The following is a 27676-nucleotide window of genomic DNA, read 5'->3' on the forward strand; positions in this document are numbered from 1 at the left end:
GTCTTTTTGTGTGCTGATAAGTCCTGCATTAAAACCCCATTCACAGGCCTGGTTGATGTGTAATTAAATGTGATTACTAAGGCAGTTTTGTGTGTGTCCTCTCTGAGGTCACACACCAACACACACACATACACAAACACTAACACACACACATAAGGGTTGCAGCAGGTTTCATCCCCCTTTCTTCGGTTCCTGGGGGAGTCTGTGTGGTTTGGTGGCTGATGGGAAATTTTGTGCATGCCTGAGCCTACAAAGACTCCCTTTCAGTTGCACGCATGCTTGACCTCTCACAGTTCAGCACTCTGCTTTGTGTTCGCGTGACCCTGCACTGACCAGGGGTTTCCCCTGGAGGTCAGTAGTTCAATCGGGTGCCTGTGTCTAATTTCATCCTGCCTAGAGAACCCCTCAAATCTGCACAGCAATCTGCCCCACTGGTCCGCAGTCGTGCCCCTGACTCCCCTCCTGCTGCCGGGACGTAATTCCAATCTTCAGGGATTAGGTGTGGAGTGACAAGACCCTCCAGCCAATAAGCTGAGTTGTCAGCTTGGTTAGCAGACCAGAGGTACACAATAGCCAGACTTTTCCTGTCTCCCATCTAAACCTGCCCCCTAAAACAGCAGTCTCAAATCCTGTCCTTAGAGACTACCTTAATGCCCGTTTGGTGTGCACAACCTTGCTTCATCAGCTGAACTGCTAACGGCACAAGAGGATCCTGTAGCCTGAATTCCACAAAGCTCCTGTTGTAGATCAACATCCTTCGTTCCTGTTTCCTTTTCCTGCTCAAAACTCTGTCCAAATGAAATAACAACACATAATCTGTACAAAGTGATGGCAGACAGGGGCACTGATTGCCACATTTAAAACGTTTATATAGTGTGGATTCAGTTCAATATTACAATAGTTGCCAAGGTCTACTTTGTAAAGACGATTAACTTTTTTCTAAAGAGACCACAGAAAAAGAGAAGTAACAAGCTCACAAGATTGTATTCGCCTCCTGACCACAGGGGGCAGCATAGAGGTTAGAGCATGTTTACCCCAACGGCTCCGTTGTGTATACTTCCTGGTTCCACATTAAGGATATGTTGTATTTGACACCGAAGCGTGTTTATTTTCCCTAAAATGATTATACTGTAAGTATAGAGTGTTAATTATTGGAGGTTTCTTAAAAATAAGCTCTCCCGATGGTGACATAGAAGTCACTGTCGCAGGTGAAAGTGAGGACGTGGTACGTACCCAGACTTCATTAGTGGTTATACTTATATGAGCTGGCTTGATGACGTTTACTGCCTCGTTTGTTTGTAAATATACATTTCAGACAGTCGATATGTCGGAATTTTAATGCTTACATATGTGAGATATTCTACATAATTTCCTCTTATTACGTCCTTCTTTTAAATTGTAGTTACCTGTTTGTTAACATGGCTCATGTGTTTGGTTTTGTGCGTCCACAGAGCGCCACGTCACACATCTATGAAGGGAACCAAAGAGAAACTGGACTGTACTGGCTGGATTATACATACGCCTTATATATATACACCTTATCTAAATTAAACGCCTTTCCCCATAAACTTTAGGATATAATATTTGTGTCTCATCAGACGAAAATGACGTCCTCCAACTGGGGTCTAATAATGAATGTAGTCAACAGCATTGTGGGGGTCAGTGTGTTGACCATGCCCTTCTGCTTTAAACAGGTAAGCTCTTTCTGAAGTCTTGCAAAGATTACTTGTCATGAAATCTACACCTGACTAACAGCAAATATTTCTGGAGACAAATTTAATGTGTCTCAGAAAGAAAGCATGACAAACTTTCATTTATGGTCAAACGTTTATGTCTTGCTTTTCATGTGGATTTATTGGTGTTCTTATTGCTTCCTGTTTATTATTAGATAACTAGTGATTATATCTATGTGCAACTGATCATTCATATTAATTTACAATATTTATATAAACGTATTTATTTCTGCCTCCTCTGGTTTTCTTGTTGTCTTTCATGTAGTGTGGTATTGTATTAGGCACTCTGCTGCTTTTCTTCTGCTCATGGATGACCCATCAGTCCTGTATGTTCCTGGTCCACACGGCCAGTAATACAAAACGCCGGACTTATGCTGGTCTGGGTAAGAATGACCTTTTAAGAATGACATGTGGCAAGATGATTCTGTATGTATGTTTAGGTTCCACTAGTGCAACACTACTATTTGCACTGCTATGAGTAGAATAAATACATAAATGTCTTGTTCTGCAGCACGAAAAGTAAAAATATATATATTTTCTGCAGCTTTTCATTCTTTTGGTAAACCAGGCAAGGCACTTGTGGAACTGAGGTAAGATATATCCACTTGGATCAAGTCATTTTTTTGACTGTTGATATCAAACCTTTGATGGAGTCATTCTCTCCGTGTCGCTCTGTTTCTTCAGTATGATAGGCCTAATGCTGGGCACATGTATAGCATTCTATGTGGTCATCGCAGACCTGGGATCCAACTTCTTTGCCCAGCTGTTAGGTCTGCAGGTAACCAATGTCTTTCCTTCACATACCCTTGGCTAACTTGGTATCAGGTACCTCATTGTAATGGCCAGTTGCACCCTGACACAGACACTTGTTAGCTGCCCGTATCTATCCAGTACAACTGCAGTGTTGGTCTTCCATATTCATTCACGCACCAACCCCATAGGTGACGGGCAGTTTCCGCATCCTGTTGCTGATCGCAGTGTCAATGTTCATCGTGCTCCCTCTGAGCCTGCAGAGAAACATGATGGCGTCTCTCCAGTCGTTCTCTGCCATGGCATTGATCTTCTACACCCTCTTCATGTTTACGGTGAGTCTCCTGCAGGGAGAGTAACATTGTATGTCATGTTTACATTTATGAAGTGTTAAGCTCTGTTTTGGGGTCTTTATTTTTGATATGAGGCCTGTCCTGTTATTTAAATCCCTTTAAAGGAAGTGTTTTAAATTCTTTCTTAAGTAAAACGTATTTCCACAAAACGTTCTTAACAGTTATGTAACATTAAAGGAGACTTCATTGGCCAATTCTAAATAACAGTATTAAACAGGTTCCATAGTGGCGGGAGCAGACGTTTGACTGTCTGATCTTCACTGCCTCTCTCATTCTGCCTGAATGCTTCTATCCTGTTCATTATGTTTCCTAAATTGAGTTATGACCATCTGCTACTGTTAAGACAAGCCTGTCGAATGTTTGCGATAATTTCTAAGATTACAGAGCAGTTTTCTTTTTACATCTCTTGGGTTCTTGGGTACACACTCTGGTATCACTGGGGCCACTTTCTGATCCAGTCTATTGTTGTTGGGCATATGTTATTTAATTAATAGTTATTTTTAAACATGGATTACTTTCAGCTGAAATCATAGGAGGCCCTTATGGTGTGAGGGTCCTCGTGCCCTTTGTAGTCCCCCCCCCCCCCCCCCCCCCCGTCCCCCCAACACCCAAAACTATTAAAACATGATGTATTATGCACATGTTGGTGCAAGCCCTGTAATATTTCGCTGAATCCATCACAAGCTAATGTATGTTTCTATATTATAGCCAATGCCTTTATTGTAATGTCTTTGCATAAATCCCTCATAATTCAGGTTTTTAGTGGTTTTAAATTTGCTGTAATATGCCCTGGCTGTACTGCCAATTTCAGTAATGGTGCTGGTACAACTCTGTTTTTACAGAGTTGTATTTGATGCCTAATTTTTACATCCTGGGCATAATATGCATGGAAAAATGCGACTGATATCTTACTCAAATACATTGTATTGCCTTATTTCAAAATATGACTGTAGCATCTTCGTATTATGTAGACATTTGGGCCAACTTCCAGGGACGGGAATCCATTCAGACCTTGTCAGTCTGGCCTTTAACCCTCTAACCATAATGTGTCTTCCCTTTACCCCCTTTCTGAACGACCTCGATCCCCTCGTGCTCTGCTTCACTGATGGGTCTCTGCTGCTTCTAGATAGTCTTGTCTTCCCTGCGTTACGGCATTATCAGTGGGTCATGGGTGGAGAGAGTGCACCTGTGGCGCATGAGGGGTGTCGTGCAGTGTCTGCCCATTATCGCCACCACGTTCTGCTGCCACCCGTAAGTAGTCAACGCCCCGGGCTGGAGCCCCATTCCGTCATGGACTCAACCCGATCACCGCATCCCCTCCCTCAGCCATGCCCCCTCCCCTCCAAACCAGTCAGAAGTCTTTATGTATTTATTTTGTGCGTGTGTGAGTATGTGCGTGAGACATCCAGCTCATTGTTACCCCTTCTCATCAAAGTGGCTTTGACCGAGGCTTATAGACTGGGCTCGTGGTTTCATGGTTCAGAAGGTGTACGGGATTCTTAAGGGAAAGTGGTTACCTTCTACGTGTTTATCTTTCATGTCTTCCAGCTTTTTTTTTCTTTCCACTTCCTTTATTTCATCTTATTTTTCCCTCGATGTCCTGTATAGGCTCACTTATCATCCATGTGTTTATCAGGTGGAAAGCAAAATAAACTAAACAGCCTCATAGTACGTTACAGGTATTAAGGACTGGCCTGTAGACAAAACCTACAAGTGCAGGTGCTTTGATTTTGTCAACCATGGGGAGTTTGACGAATGCAGTCAGTAGGTAGTGCGGTTGAAATTCCGTTAGCCTGCTATCTCGTTTAGCGTCTCTCTTTTGGGTCTTCTTTCTTGCCGATGGGCCCAGTGGAAGGCTCTCACCTTCCTCTCTCCGTCTCCACTCCTCTAGTGAGATGTGCTGTAAACCTGCTGCTCTCCCCTCCACCACAGATGGTGCTCTCCTCCTTCAAACACGGCCTCCTCAGTGGCCTGTGGCTCAGCAGGGTCATTTGCGTACGCTGGGACGGCGTCTTTCGCTGCATCCCTATCTGTGGCATGGCATTCGCCTGTCAGTCGTAAGTACTCCCCTCCCCCCTGCTCCACCTCTTTCTTCCTCACTCCTTGTGTCTGTAGTCAGAGTGGCTTCAAGTAGAGGCTTGGATAAGCAGCACCGGGAGGTTAGCGATGACAGGGCTCCGTTATTCTCATGCAAAATTAGCTTTCGAGCAAATGGGTGTGGTTTGACTCGGGGGAGAGACTGCAGGTTGTTGATGCTGAGAAAATGGACCTCAACAGTTATCTGTCACAATTCTGAACTGCAGGCGGCCAGATTGTTGGCTTTTGTCTGGATTGTTTGTGGGATCCTGCTGTGGCACTAATAGTACTAACTTCCATGAATGCAGACAGCATAAGCAAGAATCATGTACTACAACAAGAAAGACTTCACAGAATATTTTTTCTACATTTCATGCGTCATGCGTCTAGATTTGTAGATTCAAAAGAATCTGAACATTTGAAAGATGTCTCTTCTTTATACCATCAAACCCAATAGATTTAACTTTGTTAGTGTAATTTTTATATCTGTCTACTTACCTCTTAATTAAGCTGTTCTAATTAAACAAGTTACTGGCAGTTCCCGCTTCAGTAAGACTCTCTTCATTATCTTTTTAACTCACCTGCACCGTTCGAACCTGATCTTTTAATCTTTGTCATTAGCGTCAGACACAGCAGCCTTTGTTGGGGTGAGATTTGTGAATGTGGATATGAGGTCATCAGGTTATTTGATATCCACATCATTAAGATCTTCATCGAGATCTTTGGCACATTCTGGTGAAATCTGCAACTTTAGACTCAGCTTAAGCTAACACTGCAGTTTGGGTGTGAATATGTACATTGTTAATGAGATGGTAACTTAAGTCAGCTGACTCAGGCGTTTGAAACGTCAAGTGGTCATGTGATCGTTCTCCATTTTGTTTGTCCGTTCATCACTCCACCCCCCCCCCCCCCCCCCCCCCCTCTCTCCATCTGCATGTTGTCTCTTGGCAAGCTTTTCCCTGTCAACGTGTGTGTGTGTGTGTGTGTGTGTGTGTGTGTGTGTGTGTGTATCTGAAGTGGAGAGTGCTTGGGTGAAAGGTGTGTCGTAGTTTCTGGATTCTGCATGTGAGAGAGAAACTGAGACTGAGAGAGAGTGTTTGGGTGGAAGTGTAAGTGGTGGATTACAGTGTTAACGAGTACAGTGATGATGTAATGCCACTCTTCAGGCTGTCTGTTACCATCACTACACACAAACACACACGTGCTGTCTGTGTGTCTCTCTCCCTTTCCCACTCTGTACTCTCTCACACACACTCTCGCACTCACGGACACACTAACAGACACTCATATGGTGATGAGTGAAGCTTGGCTCTAGCCCTCTGGACAGTGGTCAGAAAGTGTGACACACGATGCCACTTAGACCATATCATTTAAAGGAGAGGAGGGTCTCCACATCTGAGGACACTTGACTCCTGATCTGACCACAGACTTTCACCACCTCCTCATTTACTCTGTTTTACTGTTTTCCACATAGCGTGCAAATGAATGAATTTAACAAATTTGTTTTCTAGTGATATATAATTCCTCTTTGTCTAGGTTGGATCTTGGTGGATTTTCTATAGACACTAGTAGAAATGCAGAAGTTAAGGGACGATGCATAATTGAAATTAGGTTTCAGTACTTAGAGGTGTTGTCTTAGCATGCAGAAAATTTGCTTGATTTGTAAATATCACTAATTCGTCAACACGGTTATATAATGTCTGGCATACAATTATGACAGGTTATGTAAACCTCAAGTAACAGTTTTCATAGCTGGTGTCATTAATAGTACCACTAAATAATGGCACTTCTGTTTCTTATGATGTAGACACTCATTAGCACTTGTTCAGAGGTATGAAATTGTTGGTTAAATGCACACGGCCAGTCCGCCCTCAGTATTTTTGTAAAGAGAGGGTTTTCTAGCTCATATTCTGGTAAGAGACACTGGCAGACTAAATGCTGTGCGTGTGTCATGGCGGTAAAGACTATTGATTGCCCGTATTGCTCAGTCGAAGTGTCTCTCCTCCTTTTCCTGGTTTTTAATGTGAGAGGGCTCCAGGGCTGTGATTGGCTGGCCTTTGGCTCTAGACCAGGCTTTGGCTAAAAGCACATAACACAGTGCTGTATATTCCAATAAAACGGAGAAAGGGCTCAGACTGTGTGTGGGAGAGTGCAGGGAGTGGGGTCGAGAAAGAGGGCCCAAACAAAAGCTCAGGCTGCAAGCAAACTTTATAACGTACTAAAATCTGACTAGCACTTGTTGCTAATATATAGCCATTGTAAATCCTCCATTTAATCTTTAATTGGTTGTCCTGATGATGCATATGGAATTCTTTTTTTTTTTTGTTCTTTGTGTCACCTTTTTTCTTTGTTTTTGTTTATATATTTTTTTGTTCTCAGAGGTAGCCTCCTCATCTTTTGTCTATTCCACTATTCCCTCCATTACTCTCTCTCTTTCTCTTCCTTCTGCTCATCTGAAGAAAAGCATCAGTGAGCGTCTCGGTGAGCTTCTCTGTGAGCTTCTCTGTCAACATCATGCTTTGCTCCTTCTCCTTTGCTTCTTCTCTTGCATGTCCACGCATGTGCTCAGGCTCCCAGTTCAGAATTACATACAACACACTGACAAGGCCACAACTTCATTTTTATGGCCGCATGCAAAACAATCTATGTGACGTAGCCATTTGGTAATGATTACATTGTACAATTCAACTCATTTTTATGACATAAGTAGCAACTTGTTAGAGAACTGTGTAGTTTTTGAGAGGGGGTGTGTGTGGAGCTTGTTGTGAATGTTATAAAAGCTCCTCTCTTCTACAGGCAGGTGCTGCCTACATATGATAGCCTGGAGGAGCCCTCAGTGAAGAGAATGAGCACCATCTTTACCTCTTCACTCAACATAGTCACCGCCTTTTACATCACTGTAAGTGTGTGTGTGTGTGTGTGTGTGTGTGTGTGTTTGTGTGTGTGTGTGTTTGAAGATGAGGCATTAGGTAAATCATAATAATTTAGATGGAATAGTTCAATATTGTTGTAATTCTTGTTTCTTATTTATCAATGAATTCAAAAACCTCTTTAGGAACCAAACTGAATGTGCACTTGGCATCTCTGTCTCTGGTGAGGCTTCAGTAAGGGGGAGTGTAGAATATGAGGAGAGGAAAGACTGGGTGTGTGTTGATCCTGCGATCTCCATCTACAACACAGACGAGTCCTCTGGCACCCAGAGATGCCCTGTGGCTCCTCTCAGTGTAAACCGAGAGGAGTGGGTGGGGTGAGGCTGACTGGATCAGTCCGAATGTCCCGTCTCCCACCCCATAAACATCAACCCACTTCATCATCAGTCTGGGACACCAGCCCTCCGTCAGTGCTCCATAAATATTTCCAGTAGATCTGCATGTGGAACGCTATTTAACACACCACCTGATTGTTCTTTACCCAACCCTCTATTCCACACGGCAGTGTGTATGGGTTACCTTGAGAGCTAATGGCGCTTTCATGTGCTTTCCAGCTGGTCCCGCCGTCCCGTTTTTGTGTTTCGTAGCTTTCACTCTATATCCCTGAACAAATGTAGGATGTGGTGAGATTTGGGGGAGGGGGTGGTCTCAAGGACTCCTGTCTGCTGCTGTTCCTGGAGGAACCGTCTATCTGCATCTGTGCCGAGATCAAGGCCGATTTGGAGAGGAGAGTCCTGCTGCTTTGTATCTTTGCTGTGAGCGTTCAGGGGCAAATGGGATCAAAACGGCTTTGGAAAACGTGTGTTCCCTGCAAAGTTCTGCGCTATTGTTTCTTCAAATATACATGATATTGCGCCATCGTTAACAGTTGGGAGGTCATCAGAAAGGCATGGCAGACCGAGGCTTGTGGACGATTTGTGGCAGTGTCTAACCAAGGCTGCCATGAAGGTCTCGAGCTATAACTGTAATTTTTTGCCAAGAATTACGCATGTGCATTTCACCGTTTGGCAGCTATTGTTGTGTGCTGCTCTAAACCTTCTTATCCTGCTCTGTCTGTCCCCACTCTTGCCTACAGGTGGGCTTCTTTGGCTACGTTAGCTTTACAGACACCATTGCTGGGAACGTGCTCATGAACTTCCCCTCGAACCTGGTCACGGAGATGATCCGAGTGGGCTTCATGATGTCTGTGGCGGTAGGCTTCCCCATGATGATCCTGCCCTGCAGACAGGCCATCAACACCATGCTGTTTGAGCATCAGGTGAGTCTGGACCTAATCGTCGATCCTCGTATTGCCTGGATTGCCGCACCAGCTTGCTGTTTGTGAAGCCCGTGTTTCAGGGAGTAGAATTGAGTGGAAGCTTCTTGAACAGACACTGTTCTGTATGTTGACATTTTGAGGTTAATGACGCTAATATATTTCTGTGACACAGGCCTTAAACTAGGCTAAACTTTCTTCCTTGCACTGGTAACTCCAACTATGAGAACAGATAAGGATTCTACTACCTCCGTCGTCCTCTGGTCCACACAGGAGACATAATGAATAATGTTGCTTTGCTTTTAATTTATTGCAATCTTTATGCAAATAGTTTATAAGAAAAAACTGTAAAACGAACACAAACAAAAAGTTCATGTGGGATGGTTGGGTTCACTTTAGGAGGTCGGGGTGGGAAATCAAATAACACGTCCTGTGCCTGACAGGATCAGAGCTATGGTGAACCAAACCATCTTACATAATACGATTTTGATCAAAAGGATTTTTCTAAGCTGGGGTGATGGAATTCCCTGATGTTCCCCTTAAATCAAGCCCTACTCATAAACACTGAGAAAGGACTAACAAATATTTGCCAGGTCAAATTATTCATCAAGAACCAATTAGTAGTGCTATTCAGAGTGTACAAAGCAAACAACCAGACAACTATCAGGGTGTGATCACCTCTTCTGTACCCACCATTCAGACCAAGGTGGAGTCAGAAAATCCCCCCAACCCCCCGCCAGCCGCAGCATGGCGCCGGCCAGCGTGTGGCGCTTGGGGGCGGTGATGTAAGCTGTTTGACAGCAGCTACCAAGCAGACAGATTCAGGGGGGAAATAAAAGCCGGCGATAGATGGAGAGAGCTCCCCCATAAAGCTGCCAGGACACTGGCCCTCCGTCTTCCCGCCACAGTGCTGAGTCAGCTCGGGCGCTGGACGGAGCAACCGGGCTGGCTTCGCCCTTCAGACACGCCGCATGTTTTGGCCCCGTTGGCAAAACAGTTACCGAGTCGTTCAGATAATGCCTCGTACCGAATCCCATACGTCACGTAAATGTTGCAGTATTTGCGCGTAGTCGCATATATAGGGATGTAGGGGGGGGAAACCTTTTTTGCTTCAGTAAATCACACGCAGTCGTAGCTAATCACGCTGTCCCCTCGTGGCCTCTCGCAGCAGAAGGACGGGACCTTCGCCTCAGGCGGGTACATGCCGCCTCTTCGCTTCAAGTGCATCACCCTGTGCATCGTCTTCGGGACCATGCTGGGAGGCATCCTCATCCCGAATGGTTAGTAAGCAGGTTCATGTCTTCGTCCACGTCTGTGCGTGTATCTGCTGGTTTCAATTTGCACGCGAGGCCGATTCGACCTCGGCGACGCGCGTCACGTGCGCCGACGCCATCCTCGTGTCACGTGCGCCGACGTCACACCCTCCAGTTCAGGCCATTCTTTAAAGCTGCTCTCCATCAGATGCCCCGTCACACCGTCTCCTCCCTCTCAGAATCGCTCATCCTTTATCAGTAAAGCGAGACAGTAAAGAGGGGCATCTTTAGAGAGGAGATGGCTCATGTTTTATTCATGCTTTGTGGAGATTGGCTATTGTTGGCATAGGTTCTGCTTGGCTCTGTGGACCCAATTAGCCTAATAGAGTGGGAGAGGGCGAGACACACAAAGGGGATTGAAGGGAGGCATAGCTCTGTCCTCCATGATGGCTCCACTGCCCGCCAGTGGAGCCACAAATTTGTAGCCACAAATCCAGCCATGGGGAAACGGCCACCGCAGGGCATAAATTTGAGTGAAACAATATGGCTGCTCTTAGGATGAAAGATGCTCCATGGGCCTTGTGCCCAGACGGGCAGTGTGAGGGCAGCACGGGGGGAAAGATGGCAAGAGGTTTGGAGGAGTAGTGATGGAAGCCTGGTGCAGCGATTCAAGAGATTCGACCGGATATTCTCCACATGACGGGGAGCAGTGATTAATAGCTAAGTGTAGAGGGGGGTCACATTTAAAAAATGGTGTATTTATGTTTGTGTTCAGCTGCGGTGATTATAATCCTGATAATATAAGTGCTAGTGCGTAAAATGCATGTTATGTGATGCATAATGGCGTGTGTGTGTGTGTGTGTGTGTGTGTGTGTGTGTGTGTGTGTGTTCCAGTGGAGACTATCTTGGGTCTGACTGGAGCCACTATGGGCAGCCTGATCTGTTTTATCTGCCCTGCTCTCATCTACAGGAAGATCATGAGGAGTGGCCTCACCGCGCAGGTACTGCACACAAAGTAGCCCGTCTGCGCTGAGTATCCGTCTGTCTGAAAGTCCCTTTTGAGCGATTACCTTTTGTGTGTTGACTTCAGACCGGTCTCATGGCCCCTCTTACACTGTAATCCATCAGTGCAGCTTCAGCTGAGACTAAAAGCATTAGAGCATCAGTCTCCTGTTGGTACTGACGGAGCAGGACGGTTTGGTCCTTCAGCGTCGGGGCGTATCCGTGTGGCTTGGACGTCATACTAAGAAATGAGCACAATATAAAAGGGAACCGAGAGTCTTTCTAGGATGTGCTGAGAAAAATGCATACAGACGCGGTGTGCATGTGTGTGAGCTCATGAGCGTGTATACACTACTTTCTCTCTTTAATGTAGAATGTCATTAGTAGAGGTGCACACAGATGTTGACTTCATGTGTGGCGGGTGTGTGAGAGCGAGTTCATGCAGCGTCTTAGTGCCTTGGGCTCCTGCATCTCCTCCATCTTTAGCCTTAATTACTCGCATCTCCACTGCGACGGCAGTCCGATGGAACAAAGCCAACATCCAATATAGTTTATGTTGAATAAATCACACTTTAGCTTGTTTGATTCGTCCATTTTTGCCCATTCCGTGCACTTTACACAGGGGGGGGGGGGGGGTGTTGGGGTGGTATGGGGCAGTTGCTGAACATGCAGTACTGTGGAATTAGTTGTTCTTCATGCTGCCCAAACTGATGGGACAGCACTGTGCCCACAGGCGTGACGGACTGATGATGGACCGATGACCATTCTCTTAGCCTCTCTTAGCCTGCCCATTAACTTTGTCTAGCCAGTGGTGTCTGCCCAAAAGGTTGGTACTCCTAATTTGGGGAAGGCACAAAAGAAAATTAGCAAATTAGCAATTGTTCCCCACACCCCATAATGGCCACAACAGATGTTTGGGTTGGCATGAGAGAGTAATGCCCCCCGGCCAGGATGGTGCCCCTTTTTCATGCCAAGTGGCCTGAAGCTTCTTATGCCACTGGTGCCAAAAAATACCCGAGAGTCTGGAGATACCGTGATGGCTGGATGGCCTTAGAGATGGCCTCCTTTAATAGATTTCACCTCCGTTTGAAACGCTGTTAATGAACACACTGGCAGTATCTGCCAGTTTATAGTGAAATTAATCATGTCGACCATTGTGAAGGGATAGGAGAAAATAGTTGTTCATCAGGTTTCTCTTTCTCTTTCCTCCTTCTCTCTGTCTGGGTAGCTGGTTCTGTGGGTCGGCCTCGGGATCCTGCTCCTGAGTACCTTCACCACTATGTCCATATCCAGCGACCCGGCTCAGCCAGCACCACAGCCTGACGTCCTTGCCAACGAGAAAGCGGCCGTCTTCGCCGTGCCGGACCTGCCCAAACACCCTGGTACGACATCGCTGTGGGAGAGAATGGGGAGCAGTCAGACACTGGAAAGGGGGAGATGGGGGGGGGGGGGGGGGGGGGAGATGGGGGGGTGGCTTCAAGTGAACGACAGGTGTAGGGAGGGCGGGCACCGGCTCCAAAAGTAGGCCTGTGACCTGAATGATGCCCTTCAAACCTGAGCGCGCTCCGTCCCAGAGCAGCGACGGCCGCTGGCGTTTTCCAGTTCGAGCTCCAGCCAGGGGAGGAGGGACGGGAGGGCATCCAAATACGCGAGAGGGCAGAGGAAATGACGGAGGGATTCAAATTCCCCCCACTGTATAAAGGGACGAGGACCATAAAAAAGTGCACAAGGGCAGTTCAGACAGCTTTATATCCCAACAGCCCCTTTCTTCATTCTCACTTCTCTTGCTTCTCTCTCTGTCACTCTCTCTCTCTCTTCCCCTTTTCTCTTTCTTTCTCTCTCTCTCTCTCTCTCTACCCCCTCCCATCCCCCTGACTGACACTGGCATTTATCACCAAGCGGACACCCACTTCCACACCTGTTTCCTGTTTACGGCGTGCTGGTGCGGGCAGCTGTGTGGAAACGCAGGACTCTGGGAGGGAGGGAGGGAGTGAGTGTGAATGGGGGAGTGAGTAGAAACGTCTGCTGCCCGCAGCCATGTGGAGCTGTGGGTCTGCAGACGCGGGACGGCACCCATCCGTGCTTTCCTTTACTTTCACTCACTCACTCGCACTTGTTCTTGCTGGCCCATTCCCTTCTGTTGCTTTTATGTCTCTTGAGGTTATAATGGGTAAAATGGATTCCTTATGACAGTGGGTCGGTCTAGCATGTCATGCTAACAAATGACATGCAGATTTATTAATACATTTTTTTTTCCAGTTTGATTAATTGAATTATATGGTCATATGGAATATGATTATACAATCCTTTATTATTATTATTATTATTATTTATTATTATCCTAAATTATTATTATTTGTTTTATTTGAATTTTTGTTTGAAAGTTGACCTGCTCAGACGTGCACCGTTCCTATACGTTGGTAAAATGTTATACAGTATAAGATTCAAATGATTCGAAGGATTAGACCATTAATTAGATATGTTTTTTTCTGAGTTTCTGTGTTATATATTGTCACCTCAGAATTTATTGTGTAGAGTCTATATATTTTTACATGCATCTACATCAAAACTATTCAGTGATGTTGGCAGTGTAAATCAAATTGAGCATAACGCTCCATGCATTTTCAGCGATGGGAAAAAAAAGCCATAGCCTCAGGACAAAGGAAGATGTGGATAGTGTAAATATTCAAAGGCTCCTTTGCTCAGGACAAAAGGCAAGGTTATATGGAAAACACTGTGCATCCATCTATCTCTTATCTCCAATAGAATTCCAAATGACTACCTGTTTTCTGCAGTATTGTGAGCAGTATTGTGCAGTATTGTGAGCAGTACCTGGACTCTGCTGCCCTCTGCTGCTCAGAGTCCGTGTCTCGCGTCTTCCGCAGGGATCAAAACAGCATGTGTTTTAAATCAGACCTCGCAACACATTGCATAGATTACAGCTTTGTTTAATGAACGCTCGTTGCCAACTGTGTTCTCTGGGTTCAGCTCATGAAAGCCCAGTAGCCCCTGTGCCAGCAGAAGGGCTCGAGAAGCAGAAGTCTGATGTGGAGCAGGTCCTTCCTCCAGGCCAGATGGTGGCGCCAGTGGAGAAGGCCCCAGCCGAGCCTCCGCAGATAATGGGACCTGTGGAGGCGTCTGAGAGGAAGAAGAAAGAGGAAGTGCAGCTGGACCGCCCCGACGCAGGTAACGCGGCATAACTCCAAACAAAAACGCTGTGTCTAGAGATTACAGGCCAACATATACAGGCCAGCATATACTCTGGTGTACAGCGCTTATGGTTCCTTTGTTCTGTGGTCTGTTGCCTTTTGTTATGGTGTCTGTCCATTTGTATCAGCTCTCCGTCTCTACATCTTCCTTCCAGGAGTTGCGGTGCCTGACGTAGAGGCCCATCGGCACGAACCTCCCATTCCTCACGACGAGGTTCACATAGAGGAGCGCAAAAACCAGCAGGAGCTCGCCGACGGAAACAACCAGCCTGCCAGAAAAGGGGAGGAGCTGGCCGTTCAGGGGGCAGGGCAAGAGATGGCCCGAGACGTGGTGAAGCAGGGGGAGGAGCCTAAGAAGCAGGAAGGTTCCGAGAACGCAGCCAATGAGGTTCAGGTGAAGATGGAGGACCAGAAGCAGCTTCAGCAAGTGGTGGTGGTGAGGAAAGACGTTGATCAGGCACCTTTAGGACAGCAGGCTGAAGATGGTGCGGCACCTGTAAAGGAATCTGAGGAGAGGGTTAAAAAGGAAGCTGTTCCTGTGGATGGGAAACGTGAGTATCGTTGAGAACGATGGACATTAGACTTATTAGACATTCACCTGTGTGTGTGTGTGTGTGTGTGTGTGTATGTTTGTGTGTGTGTGTGTGTGTGTGTGTGTGTGTGTATTATCCCTTAACCTGCTGAGACCGAGATGGCTTCAGCTCTGAGGGTTGGTGTGGTTTTAACATACACACCTGCACTGACTAACCCACAGAGGCTGAAGCAGTGGCCCCTGGGGCTGAGGCAGGTAACGGGGCTCTCGCTCCAGAGCAGAAAGATGACAACAGCCAAGATGGGAAAGAGATCAAGGACGGTGATGGAGACAAGATGGAGGGTATGTTTTTCCACTCCATCAGAGAGCTGGATAGACTCAGCAGACCCAGGCATGACCTCATGTGCCTGGAGAATCACCTCTGAGATGCACTGTTGTGCAACATAAACAACTTAAGCTAATGTAATTGCTATGTATGCATGACGTGGCTTTAAAGTATTAAGACTAAAGTATTATACAGAAGGTTCTGTATTAGTTTTGCCTTTCAATGATGTATATTCAGACAAATTTATTGCACTGCCTCTCAGTTCTTGTGCTACCAACCAGAACTGTTATCCTGTCTGTGTGCTGTAGTGAGCACAGCTGTGTGTGTCTGTGTCTGTGTGTGTGTGTGTCTGTGTATTTGACTTTATATTAGAAAACTTGTGCCAGGGTCTGATAGAGCTTTTTAGTGTTTCGGGAATGGAATGCTAAAAAAGAAAAACAAGACTAAATTCCCATGATGCCCCAGTACCGTGTGTTCATGTGTTAGAGAGAGTGATACACGTATGTTGGGTGCATGTATATCTTGATCTGTTCACTCACGTGTTTGCGCTCTGCTCAGAAATGGCTGTCAGTCTAGAACCTGACCATGATGTCTAAGTAGTACCGCATGTGTGCATTTGTGCTTGTGTGTGTGTGTGTGTGTGTGTGTGTGTGAGAGAGAGAGAGAGAGGAGAGACATATGAAACATGCATGTAAGTATCCACTTCTTTTGAGCTGTGGTCTACACTGCGCAGACGATGGCTGACGTTTCCTGTGTTCATCAGCAGGCCTCCGCTCTCTCTCTCTCCCCCTCTCTCTCTCCCCACTTCATTCCACAAATGAATCATGTTGTTTTCTCAAGTCTCTGCAAACTGGCCTTGCATCACAGCACGGTCACCTTTATTCTGATGAAATAGCATGAGAAGTCAGTGAATTACTACTGTTCCTCTTGCTTGCCTTGCTGACGTTGATTAAGACACTCTTAAGGCCCTCTGAGCTCTGTCTGTTCCTTTCTGTCTCTTGCTCCACTCCTCTGTTGTACCACGGACTCCTGCCACAGTGATTAAAAAGATCGTTGCAGGTATGAGTCTCTCTTTCTCCCTAGACTGCTCTAATCTTTTCCCACTGATTTCTAACACAGTTTTGTTCTAGCAGAACTCGAGCCTACACCTCTGTACTAAATTATTACTACATTACTACACATTAATGTCCCTTCCTACTAATACTTGTTTGGTATCCCTTCAGATCCATAGTAGGAAAGCATGAGTTTAACAAACATCCAGATATATATATATTTTTGTGTTTTTTGTTCTTGCTTTGACATCAGTCGATGACAGTAGACATTTTAACTAATTCTTAATAAACAAATCCATCTTTTTCTGTGGATGGAAGTTGAGATGATTTACCTCTACTACCTCTAGTTACTTACACTGTACTGTAAATGTGAAAGAATTGGTATAATTATTCAGTGAACCATCTGCAGTTGGCAGTATTAATGGTAGTGTCTAAATGCTGGTCTTTGATGCGGAGGTATTTTAAATGTGTTGTTATAGAGGGCGCGCTGGACCATGCCATGCTGCTCCAGGTCATTAAAGATCAACAGGAACAGCAGAAGAGGTTGCTGGACCAGCAGGAGAAGCTACTGGCCGTCCTTGAGGAGCAACACAAAGAGATCCATCAGAAGAAGGATGAAGAGGAGGAGTCAAAGGTCGTAGGAGGTCAGTGTAAGCGTTTTAAAAGGTTTAAAAATATAGTTAATAAGGCTTCAGCTAAACACACGTGAGCTGTCTGATTCAAGGTGTAGGCCAGAACACCATGTGTTCAACCTAATAGGTTTTTTGATACAGTACAGAGTGAGTGTTGCACCTTTGCCTTGAGCAGTGTTTGTTAAAAGTTTCAGTCATACTTCTCTCTTAAGTATCTGATTAACTTACTTGGATATCCACTAAAAGGATAAAACAAATAGGGGTTTGTGGGTGTAAAATAAATATACTCTGAAAATGTATACTCTGACTGTGTGTGAGAGAATGCGGTATAGTAATCCATCATCATCTGTTGTCATCTTGTACTTTCAGCTGAGGTTGCAGCAGATGTTGGCAAGGGGCCTGTAGTAGCTGAGGGAGCAGGGAACGACCGAGCTCCAAACCTGGACCTGGAGCACCAACAGGAACCTGCACATGGAGCAGATGAAGCTGAGGTCAAAGAGCAACAACCGAAAGACCCGGTCATGGTCCACGGCGGGAAGATGGCAGCAGAGGCAGAGAACGCTGCTCCACCGCAGCCAGCACAAGAGGGAGGCGTGGAGAATCAACAGAAAGAGAAGCAGCCTCCCCAAATGGTGCATTACGCGGTCCTGAATGAAGCGCTGCCCATGGATGGGGTCAAAACGAAAGAGCTGGGTGCTAGAGGCGTGCCCCTCCGCAGGGCCGAACCTCTCCAAGATATACCAGCGAATGGAGAAAAAGTAGCAGAAAAGGAGATAATCGAGAAGGACGTCCTGGCCAGGATCGAGAAAGAACAGAAGGAGAAGGAGAGGGAGGAGAAGCTTGCCAGGGAGCAGGAGCTGGAACGTGTCCGCCAAGAGAGAGAACGGTTGGAGAAGGAGAGGCTGGAAGCAGAGAGGCTGAAGAGAGAGAAAGACGAGACCGATAATGAGCTGGTGAAGCGTGCGGAGAAGGTGCAGATGATGCAGGTGAAGGAGGAGAGGCTGGTCCAGCTGCAGCAGATCATTGACCGGCGAGACAGCGGGAACAAGGAGGTGGCTGCTAACCGGGACCACATGCCTGAGCCTGTGAAGAAAGGCAGGGATTTGAAGGAGAACCTCATTGTTCAGGAGGCAAAGAAAGACGAGAAGAAGAGCAAAGAGGAGGGAGGCGCAGACCTGAGGAGGAGGCGTAGGGCACTGGGGGCCGAGGAGAGGAGGGTGCCTGGTCTCGAACCCTTGTTGGACCTGGGGGGGTCAGACCTCCATGCAGCCCTGGAGGGCCAGTTGATGGCCGAAGCCGTGGTCCACTCCCGCCAGATCAAACAGACAAAGTCAAGACAGAGTGCAGAGTAGCAAGTTTGCTCCCAATGATTGTTTCAGCACACACAGTCATATACATCAGCACACACGTCCATGGTTCATTTTTTGTGAGACCAAGGGCCTCTCTCCATATTTCTATATTTCTGTGTTTCACTCACATGATGAATCTTTCATCAACAGAAGGATAATGAATACCAGAAAAGTTATTTTCAGCGAAGCATTCCTACTAAATGATACGCAATATGCCATACATAGTATACTGTGGTAAAGTTTACATGAAATTAATTATAGCAACTTAAACTGAGCACTCTGAATTGACCAGGATCAATTGTCAGTCATAACCGCTGAGTATTGAAGCAAAGCGCGCCAGTAAACAGTTTCTGCATCAGCCTGAAAAATTACTTTTGATGCTTCAAAATGCTCAACCATTGTATGTTTCCTTGAGCTCTCTCTTTACCTTTGATGTTTTCCTACTAGAACACATCTTCAGTGATGGGTTGTAGTCCATCTTCAACCACCGCAAGGCTTGATGTCTCTATAAAAGCATCCAATTCACATCCACCTCTCATTGCCTCTTGTGTCACAGATTTAACACTGATGTACATCCCATGCTAGTGCTCAGCACAAGGAACTTGAGGGTCTACATTACTACACTCTATATTCCTCTTTTTCTGCCAAGTGGTTGGCCACACCTGTTCAAACTAGATTTCTTCTGTTCCCCTCCAAAGATAAAAATCTGTTACTATTGCGGTATGTCCATGAGATCTTGGACCTTAACTTCGTTATGTTGTGTCCAGGTCAAATAAGTGTACTTTCGCTGTCAGAAAAAGAGTAAGGTGATCATATTGCTTTGTATAAAATATTCTGTAAAGTGAAATGCAATTGTGTTAGAGATGTTTATAATACTTTAACCTCATTCCTGGACCGAACACTGTACAATCACCCTGGCTGCCAGCTTTGCTGTTCTTTAAATAGTTTTGTTTATAATAATAGAAATGTATTATTTTTATTCCTTGCCATCAACTTGCAATCAGTCACAAACAGTCAAAACTTTATTTCGAAGGCTACGAAAGTCAACACTGCCTCTTAAAATTCTCCTTTCTATTATATCTGATAGGTAATGGCCAATGCCTTCCTCACAAATCAGGGTTTATTACTGAAAAGACAATTGCCTATATGAGGAGCTTGGGTATAGGGGAGCTTGGGTATATATATGGCTCAACTCGGAATGCTTTCAAGTGCTTTGAACACTTAAATTATCCTTTGGTGGTGTTAAACACCTGTAGCACCACAAAAATGTAATATTGGTCATTCAAAGTTTGAGAAGTTCTATTTTTGTAGACCTAAATGTAATTTATTTTTCTCCTTTCCAGGGTGACTTTGTATTCTGTATGAAATAGCTAAGTGAACTGTCAGCAGCTTGCACGTTTAAAAATTGTTTATCCAGTTTATCCTCGAAACTAGCATGTCTCTGCCCTTGTTTATGCATCGATTGCCATTTTTGTTTGGGGTTGGCTTTGTTTGTATGAGCTTGAGAGTTGAGTTACCATAGCTACATCTTGTGAAGGTTATCACATTTGTTATGTTGAATCAGGAGCCCATTTGAAATGAGCTGAAAAATATGCAATTCTTTAGTTCTGCAGATTTTTTTTTGCCCCATTTCCAACTTTTATATTCCATTGTACAGTCTGTATGTGGCTCATATTTCAAGTGCCTTCTGGATCTGGTACACCTATGGTGAATGTGTGTGACAGTCCTGCTTCTTCAGTCTGTGCCTCTTCACGAGTTTGTGGCTTTAGCTTGTTTCATTCCTTCAATTAGCATGTTTGTGCTGGTTGACACCTTCCATTGGGGGCATTTATTTATTTATTTATTTTTGGGTCGGTCATATTAGTACAGTGTTGATGTTGCATATGTGAAACAGTACTGAACTTTAGTTCTATGTTTTTGGAAATCTTTCACTTGCTCCATTTTACAGATCGTACACATTGTAAATGTATCCGACTGCAGCTAAGGTTTTAGATAATTGTTATATTCAGGTGTTTTAATGACACAATGTGTTTTGACACTCAAACTTATGTGGATATTAGAATACTTTTCTCTTACGCAATAATTTAATGGAATATTGGTAACTAAATCCTTTGTTTCAGAAATAAAGTTTCTTTATTAAATGTGGGTTTTGTGTGTAAATCTTGTGCATAAAATGTTATGATGGCTTCAATTGTTTAACTTCACATTACCAATGAGATTTTAATCTTATTTGCTTTAAAGATTGGATTTTATTCATACTTTCCCCTAAATTCAGCATTATACAGTTGACAGTGTTATCATCATCGTACCTGGATTTGCCCCCTCATTGAAGACTTTCTTTTAATGCAGTTTTCAGTTCCAAGTCACTGTGAATTTTAAATGTCAAAAACGTTCCTTGCGAAAAAACAATTTAGTGAACTAAAAGCTCAAACTTATTATTTAACTCTAGCTGTGTGCAATTTTAAGACAGATACACACAACTTGATCCTTCTATAAAATTATGATGTAGGGCATCATTTTTCAATTTGCATAAAGTGTTTTGAAAAGTTTGCACAATTGTGCTTAAAATATTTTTAACCCTAATAATGAAAATGAAGTTACTAGCAACTGAAAAATATATTGAAATTCAATAACTCCCTTCAAACATTAAAGTTAATAGCCATGTCTGGCTGAACACAACCATTTCTACAGAACCAGACCCTTTTAATTAACACCTTGTACTCCACTGGAAATGTGAGAATCAACACCACATGAAGCCAAAAGTCACATACAATGATTCAGTCAGAGTTGAGTGAAGTTAAGTAGAACTTCCATATTTATTTTTACGGTTGCCCATTCTGTAATTGGCTCTTTGGATTGTATGTTGATCCAAAGCCATTACTGACTTGCCTTTATGGCCACTCCATCAATTAACATGTGGCTAACAAGGGTGTGGGTTTTGCAGCAAGGCGTCAATAACACCAGTGCAGCTTGCATTTCCATATGTGGCAAGTTGAAGTGTGTTAAGCGTTTGGGGTGCTACTGACATGAAACCCATGCTGAAACATTAATCAGCCAGCCTTTTATGTTCATCTCCTGAGCTAGCAGCAGTTCTTCAAAGCTGTCTTTTTAGTGTACCCTTTAAAAACATTCAAGAGAAGCAATTAGGGCCATGTTGTGCCACCCTTAGAGCTGAAACACACCTCATTACTCATCATGCCTGATTTGACTTCTGCAATCCCACACCTTGCCCTTCTGTTTCAAGCAAATGAACAGTCTGGTTATGGTTAGTTCCATTCTTTTATCTATATCATGTTCAAATGTATTACGTTCACCAGCCACAGAGGAAAATACCTGTCAGAATGACCTATCCATACTAAACACTGATAAAATAGCTCCTTTATTGGCAAAATCATCTCACTTCTCAAAAAAAATAAAGACCTATATAAATAATGTATCATACAGAAACTAAGCATTGTGTTTAAACATGCTGTGTTCAAATAATTTAATAAAACAATGTGTTTATCTTGATTAAATACAGAGATTGCATTTAACATGTATTCATTCATTCTTGTACCCAGGGAACAGTTGTATATCTTCTTCTACTTAATTCCTCGGTCCTCGTTTTAACTGCAGAGATAAAAAAATGTTTATTTTTTTTCTAAATAACATGTCACAATAAAATAACAGAATCTTAGTTTTGTTAATAATAATCGTGTGTTTTACTTTTGTCAATTTGTAAGTACGTAGCGAAATGTTTCGTTGCACATACAGCAGAGGTGAAGCAGGTCTTCAGTGCTGTGAACTCTTTTACACACAAATCTTTGTTCAGTTCTTGTTTGCCGGTTGTTGTTGCAACGACACATCTGCCATAAACAGCTGCCTACGAACACAAACAGTCACTGCTAGTAAGTCCAACTAGTTAGTTTAGTTAGATACGGTTAACTAGCCGCAAACAGTAGATAAGGGTGAAGCTTTTCAAGCCTCTTTTAGAATAGTTTATGTCTCGTTACTTCACTTCACCTCTGTGGAACACGAGGCAAACAACTCGGGGAATCGCCTCATTCTCTCCCGGCTACGAGTCCACACGTCTCTCCCCGACATGGCTGATGTCGCCGTGATCCTGCCAAAACCAACTAGCTATATAAAAAACACCTCGCTATATGTCATCAAAAGTCGCTACAATACTTTATTTAGAGTTTAATAATCACGTAAAGCACGCGTCGTAAACCAAACCACGAAGCATCTCCCATTCTGTCAGAGCGGCGCCATATTGGTGACCCCTGACCCGGCGTCGCTGATATTCCGCGGATAACCGATTTGACAAGCGTGTGACGTAAAGGTCTCTCCTCTTCGCTTATTCGTTGTCCGCGACGTTTGCGTAAGCGCGACGGGCCAATAGGAATGCACAGAACAAACGAGGTGCGTCGCTAAATGACAGCGCAGGTCGCGCGCCCCGCTTAGCTCCGCGCGCTAGTCAGAGATGGTGCACACACAGGTGCGCCAATCAAGACCTTCACCCGATGGCCACTTTAACGGAACGACTGGGTTTCCTCCAAAAAGTAGGTCGTTCTGATTCCTCTGGAAGAATAAATAGTGAAATGTCCATGTCAAGTGTGTTTAGTGATGGTTAGGTTTCTAGCTAGCTAAATATCCCACTAGCCAGGTAGCTAACTGAATAATTTTCACGTAAATAAACATTTTTGGTCTGCTGCTCACACTTGAACACTTTGGTGTGATCTTTAGGTACCGACACTCATGAAGGCGACGGCAGATGACCACACGCCCTGCCCTGGGTACCTCTTTGAAGACATTAGCAGTATCCCTTTTGCAGTAATTCAGCACTGTTCCTTCCAGCAGAATAAAACACTGTTCTAGAAAGTCCTTAATTAAAAATTTCCCAGAAATTTCCCACGAGTCAGTGGGATGTTGTCAGTGTCTTCTTGAATACCTCCTGCAGCGTTTGCAAGTGGAGTCGTGTAATGTGAAGCTAAAGGTAAGACAAACTGTTGCTGCACACAACCAAATGGACATATCATACATGCATAATGTGAAAAAAAAAGATATGCACTGTTAAAACCCTCTGACACTTCTTTAAAGTAACTTGATAGACTCTCTGATCTCTGTGCAAGGTTCTGAAGATCCTCCTACACTTGTGTGGCCACGGTCCCTCTCAGTTTCTCACAGAACTGAGGCGAAATGCAACATTTATTCAGGAAGCAACTGGTAGGGAGGATGCATCTAAACCTTTTACATCTTGATAACAGTTACAATTCAAAATCACAACAGATTTTACAGTACAACGATTTTGTCTTGGACTGATGAGTGAATATGATGTAACACTACTATCATGTGTCTGTTATTTCAGTGTACAGTGGTCCCCCAGACCCCATTCATGGCAGTGCACCCTTTCAAAAAGTCCGGGTGTCTGCACAGGTACGCTGTGAGCTATTTCTCAGGATATCTATAGGCAGATGGTTAAACCTTATCACATGTTCTTGAATTGTTTTCCTCCTTATCTAAACTGGATTGCTACCACAGTTGTCATTTTTGTTCATCTCTGTATAATCAAGTTAATTGAGAGTCCAGCCTGGAGTAATCTTCAAATGAAACTTCATCTAATTTAACTTAAACATTTCCTGATGACTGACACATGTTTGGTCAATCCCCTCTCTGTAGGAATTGGCCACTGTGCTTTTCTGTGATACAATGTCAACAGATTCTGCACTTTCTCCATACAAAGCCGCACCTCCAGCCATGGGTGAGGGAGTGCTAGTGATGTAGGTCATTGCTGTTGGCTTCTATGAACAAAAGTTCTTACATAGCTTCCTCCCTTTAGCACCTTTGCCCTGGCAAACTTGCACCTGTTGGTGAACCTCATGGCACCAGAGGTATAAACAGATGCCAGGGAACTCAGTTGAACTTAGACACGTAGTTGAATTAGTCAATTTCTTAGATGATTGGCAAAATGTCTTCCAAAAGTGAAATCTCATAGACTTGCTTATTACACATGTGTAGAACCTAGATATAACATAGTCATATTGTGACCTTCATAAAATTAGATGTTGACTTTTTAATATTTCTGCTTGGCAGGAATGGGATCTGGGTCTCCCAGGTCAGGGATGCAGGGATTTGGAAATAGCCCAGGGAAGCAATCATCCAGTAAGAAGCAATTCTTTTGTTATTTTTTGCTATTACCATGCAAGAAACTGTTATGCTTTCTGATGCCTGTCTCAAAATGCATATCTCCTCTTACTTTGTCCAATATCTCTGCTTTCTATTCTCAAGGTAAACTGACTCTTTTACATAAAATCCAGAAGGCTGCAGAGGTCGTGGCCAGCGCTGTCCTTCCCCCCACAGAGCACCCTGGTGTTCGTCTCCATGAAAACCTCTACCGGGCTGTGGTTGCGCCCTCTGGTGCTGTGGAGGTAGCAATGCCGGCATGCGCTTTTAACGTGCCCCTTCCCTGCAGCCATAAAGGTAAGCTAAACGTGGCTAAGGTGTCTACATAAGGTCTTCATTCCAGCGCTTTATTGCCTGAGTCTAGTAAAGAGCTGGAATACTACGAAACGTTATGTGGCTCTTGAGAGGGAGAGCATACAGTGCAAGAACCTTGGTCAAAATGTCACTCATTAATCAACTGCTTTAACCCAGTTGCGTTTAAAGAGAATGTTTTGCCCTTTCTTAAGCCTCTCACAGATGCCCAGGGCAGGCTGGTGGTGGCTGGGAGGAGACTGGCAGTGGCCACAGCTCCTCTCACAACTCCTCCCTTGAGAATGAGCCGCTCAGCCAGCCCTCTGTGGGGAGGGACAGCAAGTCGGGGGAGGCAGGCAGCCAGTCGGGGGCGAGCCGAGAGGGCGGAGACCTGTCGGAGCGGTAAAGGGTTTTTGACACTTTTGTGTTGTGTAAATAGGAGGGTCTATTGAACAGTGTGTGCCCAAGGACTCGAGGGGCAGAATTCAACAGCTGTAAACGATAAAGGACATCCTATGAGAATGTAAATGTACATTTAAGGGTTATTGCCCATTTATGATGATGATGATGATGATGATACTTTATTGTCAGATCAAATCTGACATTTGTCTTGCATACAAACAGTATAGGTATTCAGAAGCAGCCCCATCAATCAGCATTTGCACATGAAGTGTTCCTTTAGCTCTCTTTAATCATCCATCTCTCTTATCTGTAGTAATTAGGTTTATATTATCCCCTTTCAAATGCTTGAGATATTGGCTAGGTGTATTATCTAAATGATTTCTTGCTTTATCTTCAGAAAGATTACATTCAGAGACTACTTCGAAGTTGGGTATTGTACATACAAAATGAATGATTCTACTTCTTTTTCAGGGTGGAGGCCATACAATTGGGAGATTGTGGCCAGGAGATGGCGCTGATCAGCAGGTTGACTAATGGCACCAAAATCTTTCTATCCAGAGAGGAGAGCCAGCATTTCATCAAACAGTAAGTAAACATTTGTGTTTGGTGGAACCAGTTAGGCTGTAGTACAGAATGTAATGGCTGAGAACTGTGATTATGATGGGATTTGTGTGTGTGGTCAGTAAACTCGCAGCTTAACAACAAAGTCCAACAAAGAAGTATCTTTCTCTCTCCTTAGGTGTTGTACATTAAACTGTGAGGTTGTGGTAGAGCTTCTGTCTCATAAGCTGAAGGATCCCACACAGACTGTCCAAATGGTACAACTTTTACAATATGTTGATCCTGTTCAAAAATGTTTTTCTGCAGTATGTTACGGGCCCTTTGAGGAAGCAGACCGAGATTCTGCAACAGTCTCTCCTCAGTAACGCTATTTCTCCACAGAGGGCGCTGTGTGGCCTGGCATGCCTGATGTCTACAGATCTCCTCTCTCTGGACCACATCTTTAGTGTCACACACAAGAATCTGGCCCAGCTGAGTGAGGGAGCAGCGTTACCTGTAGCGAACAAGGCAACCAAGGTACTGTAAAAGGCAAGATGTCGGATAGCAAGAGTGATGTTTATGATCACATGCATGGATTGTATATGACTGTTTTGTCTGCATAGCTTCTTAGGCAGTTTGAAGCTCTGTTGGGTGCTTCCACACTAGAGGCAAAGCACGACGTTACAGTCTGTCCAGAGTCATCCTCACTCTCGGGGCAGTCCTTGAACCCCAGCCTCTCCAGTCCCCTCCTCCCAACACCACTGGATTCCCCAGCTGCAGAGCCATCTCCATCCGTAGCGCACCTGCCGGATCTGTCTGCTGGGCCAAACCCCGGTTGTGGAGCAGGGTTCAAGGGGAGAGCGGAGGACCAGGAGACTTCGTTGAAGGACAAAGCCAGACCACCTGAGCTATGCGAAGCTCCTGAGGCTCCTCGATTCCATCTCGCATTGACGCTGTTCAGTGGCATGGAACTGGTGAACAGAGGGAAACCCGTGTGTCTCGTCGAACCTGTTCCCATGGAACCAGATGGTCAGACAGGGGCGCAAGTGTTTACAGACAGTGATGTGGCTATAGAGAAGAGCTCTGAAAGAAATGCAGATCCCTCTTTATCTACAAGCAGTGAATGCCAGCTCAGTACTGAACAAATGTCTGCCTTTTCCTTCCTTAACCTCTGACTGATCAATTGTGTAAATGCCTTGTGATTTAAGACCCAGATATAGGGTGCAGTATTGTTTGATGGGCTTGTATGATAAGTTAAAAGAACCATTTAAATGACCAACTCCTCCATCCTTCAGAAACCAGTCTACAGTTGCAGCATTAGTGGGAGATTAGATTGTCCCAGTATGAAAAACTTGTTGGATGGAAAAAGCTTAGTCATTTCTAAGAGGAAAACCAGAGGTACAGATGCATGAAGGTACAAAAACATGGGTAACACGTAATGCACTCTTCATATATATCCAAATGCTGCTACTGGTTTACAACCAGAGAGAGCTTTTAACTCTAGTGCAGCAAAGCTGCCGTTTACACCGAAATTGATTGGGAAATGAATGTTGAGTTGCACAAAACATTATGCCTTGCTTTGAGTTTTCACACCGTGATATTGCACTAATATATATATAAATCCCCCCCCCCCCCCCCCCCCCCCCCCCCCCCCCCCCGATTTGACAAGTTGAAGAACAGTTAGTTATATCAGAAATGCTGGACCTCAGGTTTTGCTGCCTGATATTTCAAATCTGACCCGTTCCCAGAAAGATTCAAAATGCGGTGTGGGTCCTGTCTTTTCTGTCCTGATCATCTCAGGTTTAGTTGTATACTTGGCTGGAGTTGTCT

General features: G+C 44.5%; 3 protein-coding genes across 8 annotated transcripts; 2 read left to right on the forward strand and 1 right to left on the reverse strand.

Annotated features, from left to right (window-relative positions):
• Positions 1–1035: 1035 nt before the first annotated feature.
• Positions 1036–20592, forward strand: slc38a10 (solute carrier family 38 member 10). 5 transcript variants are annotated; one of them, XM_076999491.1, is made up of 18 exons: positions 1036–1130; positions 1452–1694; positions 1999–2116; positions 2278–2323; positions 2418–2511; positions 2675–2818; positions 4769–4893; positions 7709–7811; positions 8918–9100; positions 10266–10377; positions 11245–11351; positions 12581–12734; positions 14341–14538; positions 14717–15112; positions 15316–15435; positions 16457–16477; positions 16950–17120; positions 17472–20592. In XM_076999491.1, the coding sequence occupies exons 2-18, from the start codon at positions 1605–1607 to the stop codon at positions 18452–18454; spliced, it is 3165 nt and encodes a 1054-aa protein (XP_076855606.1). In that variant the 5' UTR covers positions 1036–1130; positions 1452–1604; the 3' UTR covers positions 18455–20592. The 5 variants fall into 5 exon arrangements, with proteins under 5 accessions (XP_076855606.1, XP_076855605.1, XP_076855604.1 ...); XM_076999490.1 differs by lacking the exon at positions 4769–4893 and adding an exon at positions 3963–4087 and having other exon boundaries at positions 1047–1225; XM_076999489.1 differs by having other exon boundaries at positions 1047–1225.
• A 1222-nt stretch (positions 20593–21814) lies between these two features.
• ndufaf8 (NADH:ubiquinone oxidoreductase complex assembly factor 8) lies at positions 21815–22792 on the reverse strand. Of its 2 annotated transcripts, XM_076999502.1 has the most exons (4): positions 22642–22792; positions 22454–22553; positions 22203–22313; positions 21815–22060 (listed from the first exon to the last, which is right to left on the reverse strand). In XM_076999502.1, the coding sequence occupies exons 1-4, from the start codon at positions 22674–22676 to the stop codon at positions 22037–22039; spliced, it is 270 nt and encodes an 89-aa protein (XP_076855617.1). In that variant the 5' UTR covers positions 22677–22792; the 3' UTR covers positions 21815–22036. The 2 variants fall into 2 exon arrangements, with proteins under 2 accessions (XP_076855617.1, XP_076855618.1); XM_076999503.1 differs by having other exon boundaries at positions 22454–22730.
• A 47-nt stretch (positions 22793–22839) lies between these two features.
• tepsin (TEPSIN adaptor related protein complex 4 accessory protein) lies at positions 22840–27487 on the forward strand. The gene is made up of 13 exons (XM_076999496.1): positions 22840–22992; positions 23177–23249; positions 23335–23426; positions 23563–23656; positions 23799–23866; positions 24110–24191; positions 24524–24592; positions 24719–24910; positions 25120–25306; positions 25778–25891; positions 26046–26124; positions 26249–26383; positions 26470–27487. The coding sequence occupies exons 1-13, from the start codon at positions 22954–22956 to the stop codon at positions 27019–27021; spliced, it is 1776 nt and encodes a 591-aa protein (XP_076855611.1). The 5' UTR covers positions 22840–22953; the 3' UTR covers positions 27022–27487.
• The last annotated feature ends 189 nt before the right edge of the window (positions 27488–27676 follow it).

The sequence above is a fragment of the Brachyhypopomus gauderio genome, chromosome 3 (assembly GCF_052324685.1).
Source record: "Brachyhypopomus gauderio isolate BG-103 chromosome 3, BGAUD_0.2, whole genome shotgun sequence".
NCBI classification, from domain to species: Eukaryota; Metazoa; Chordata; class Actinopteri; order Gymnotiformes; family Hypopomidae; genus Brachyhypopomus; species Brachyhypopomus gauderio.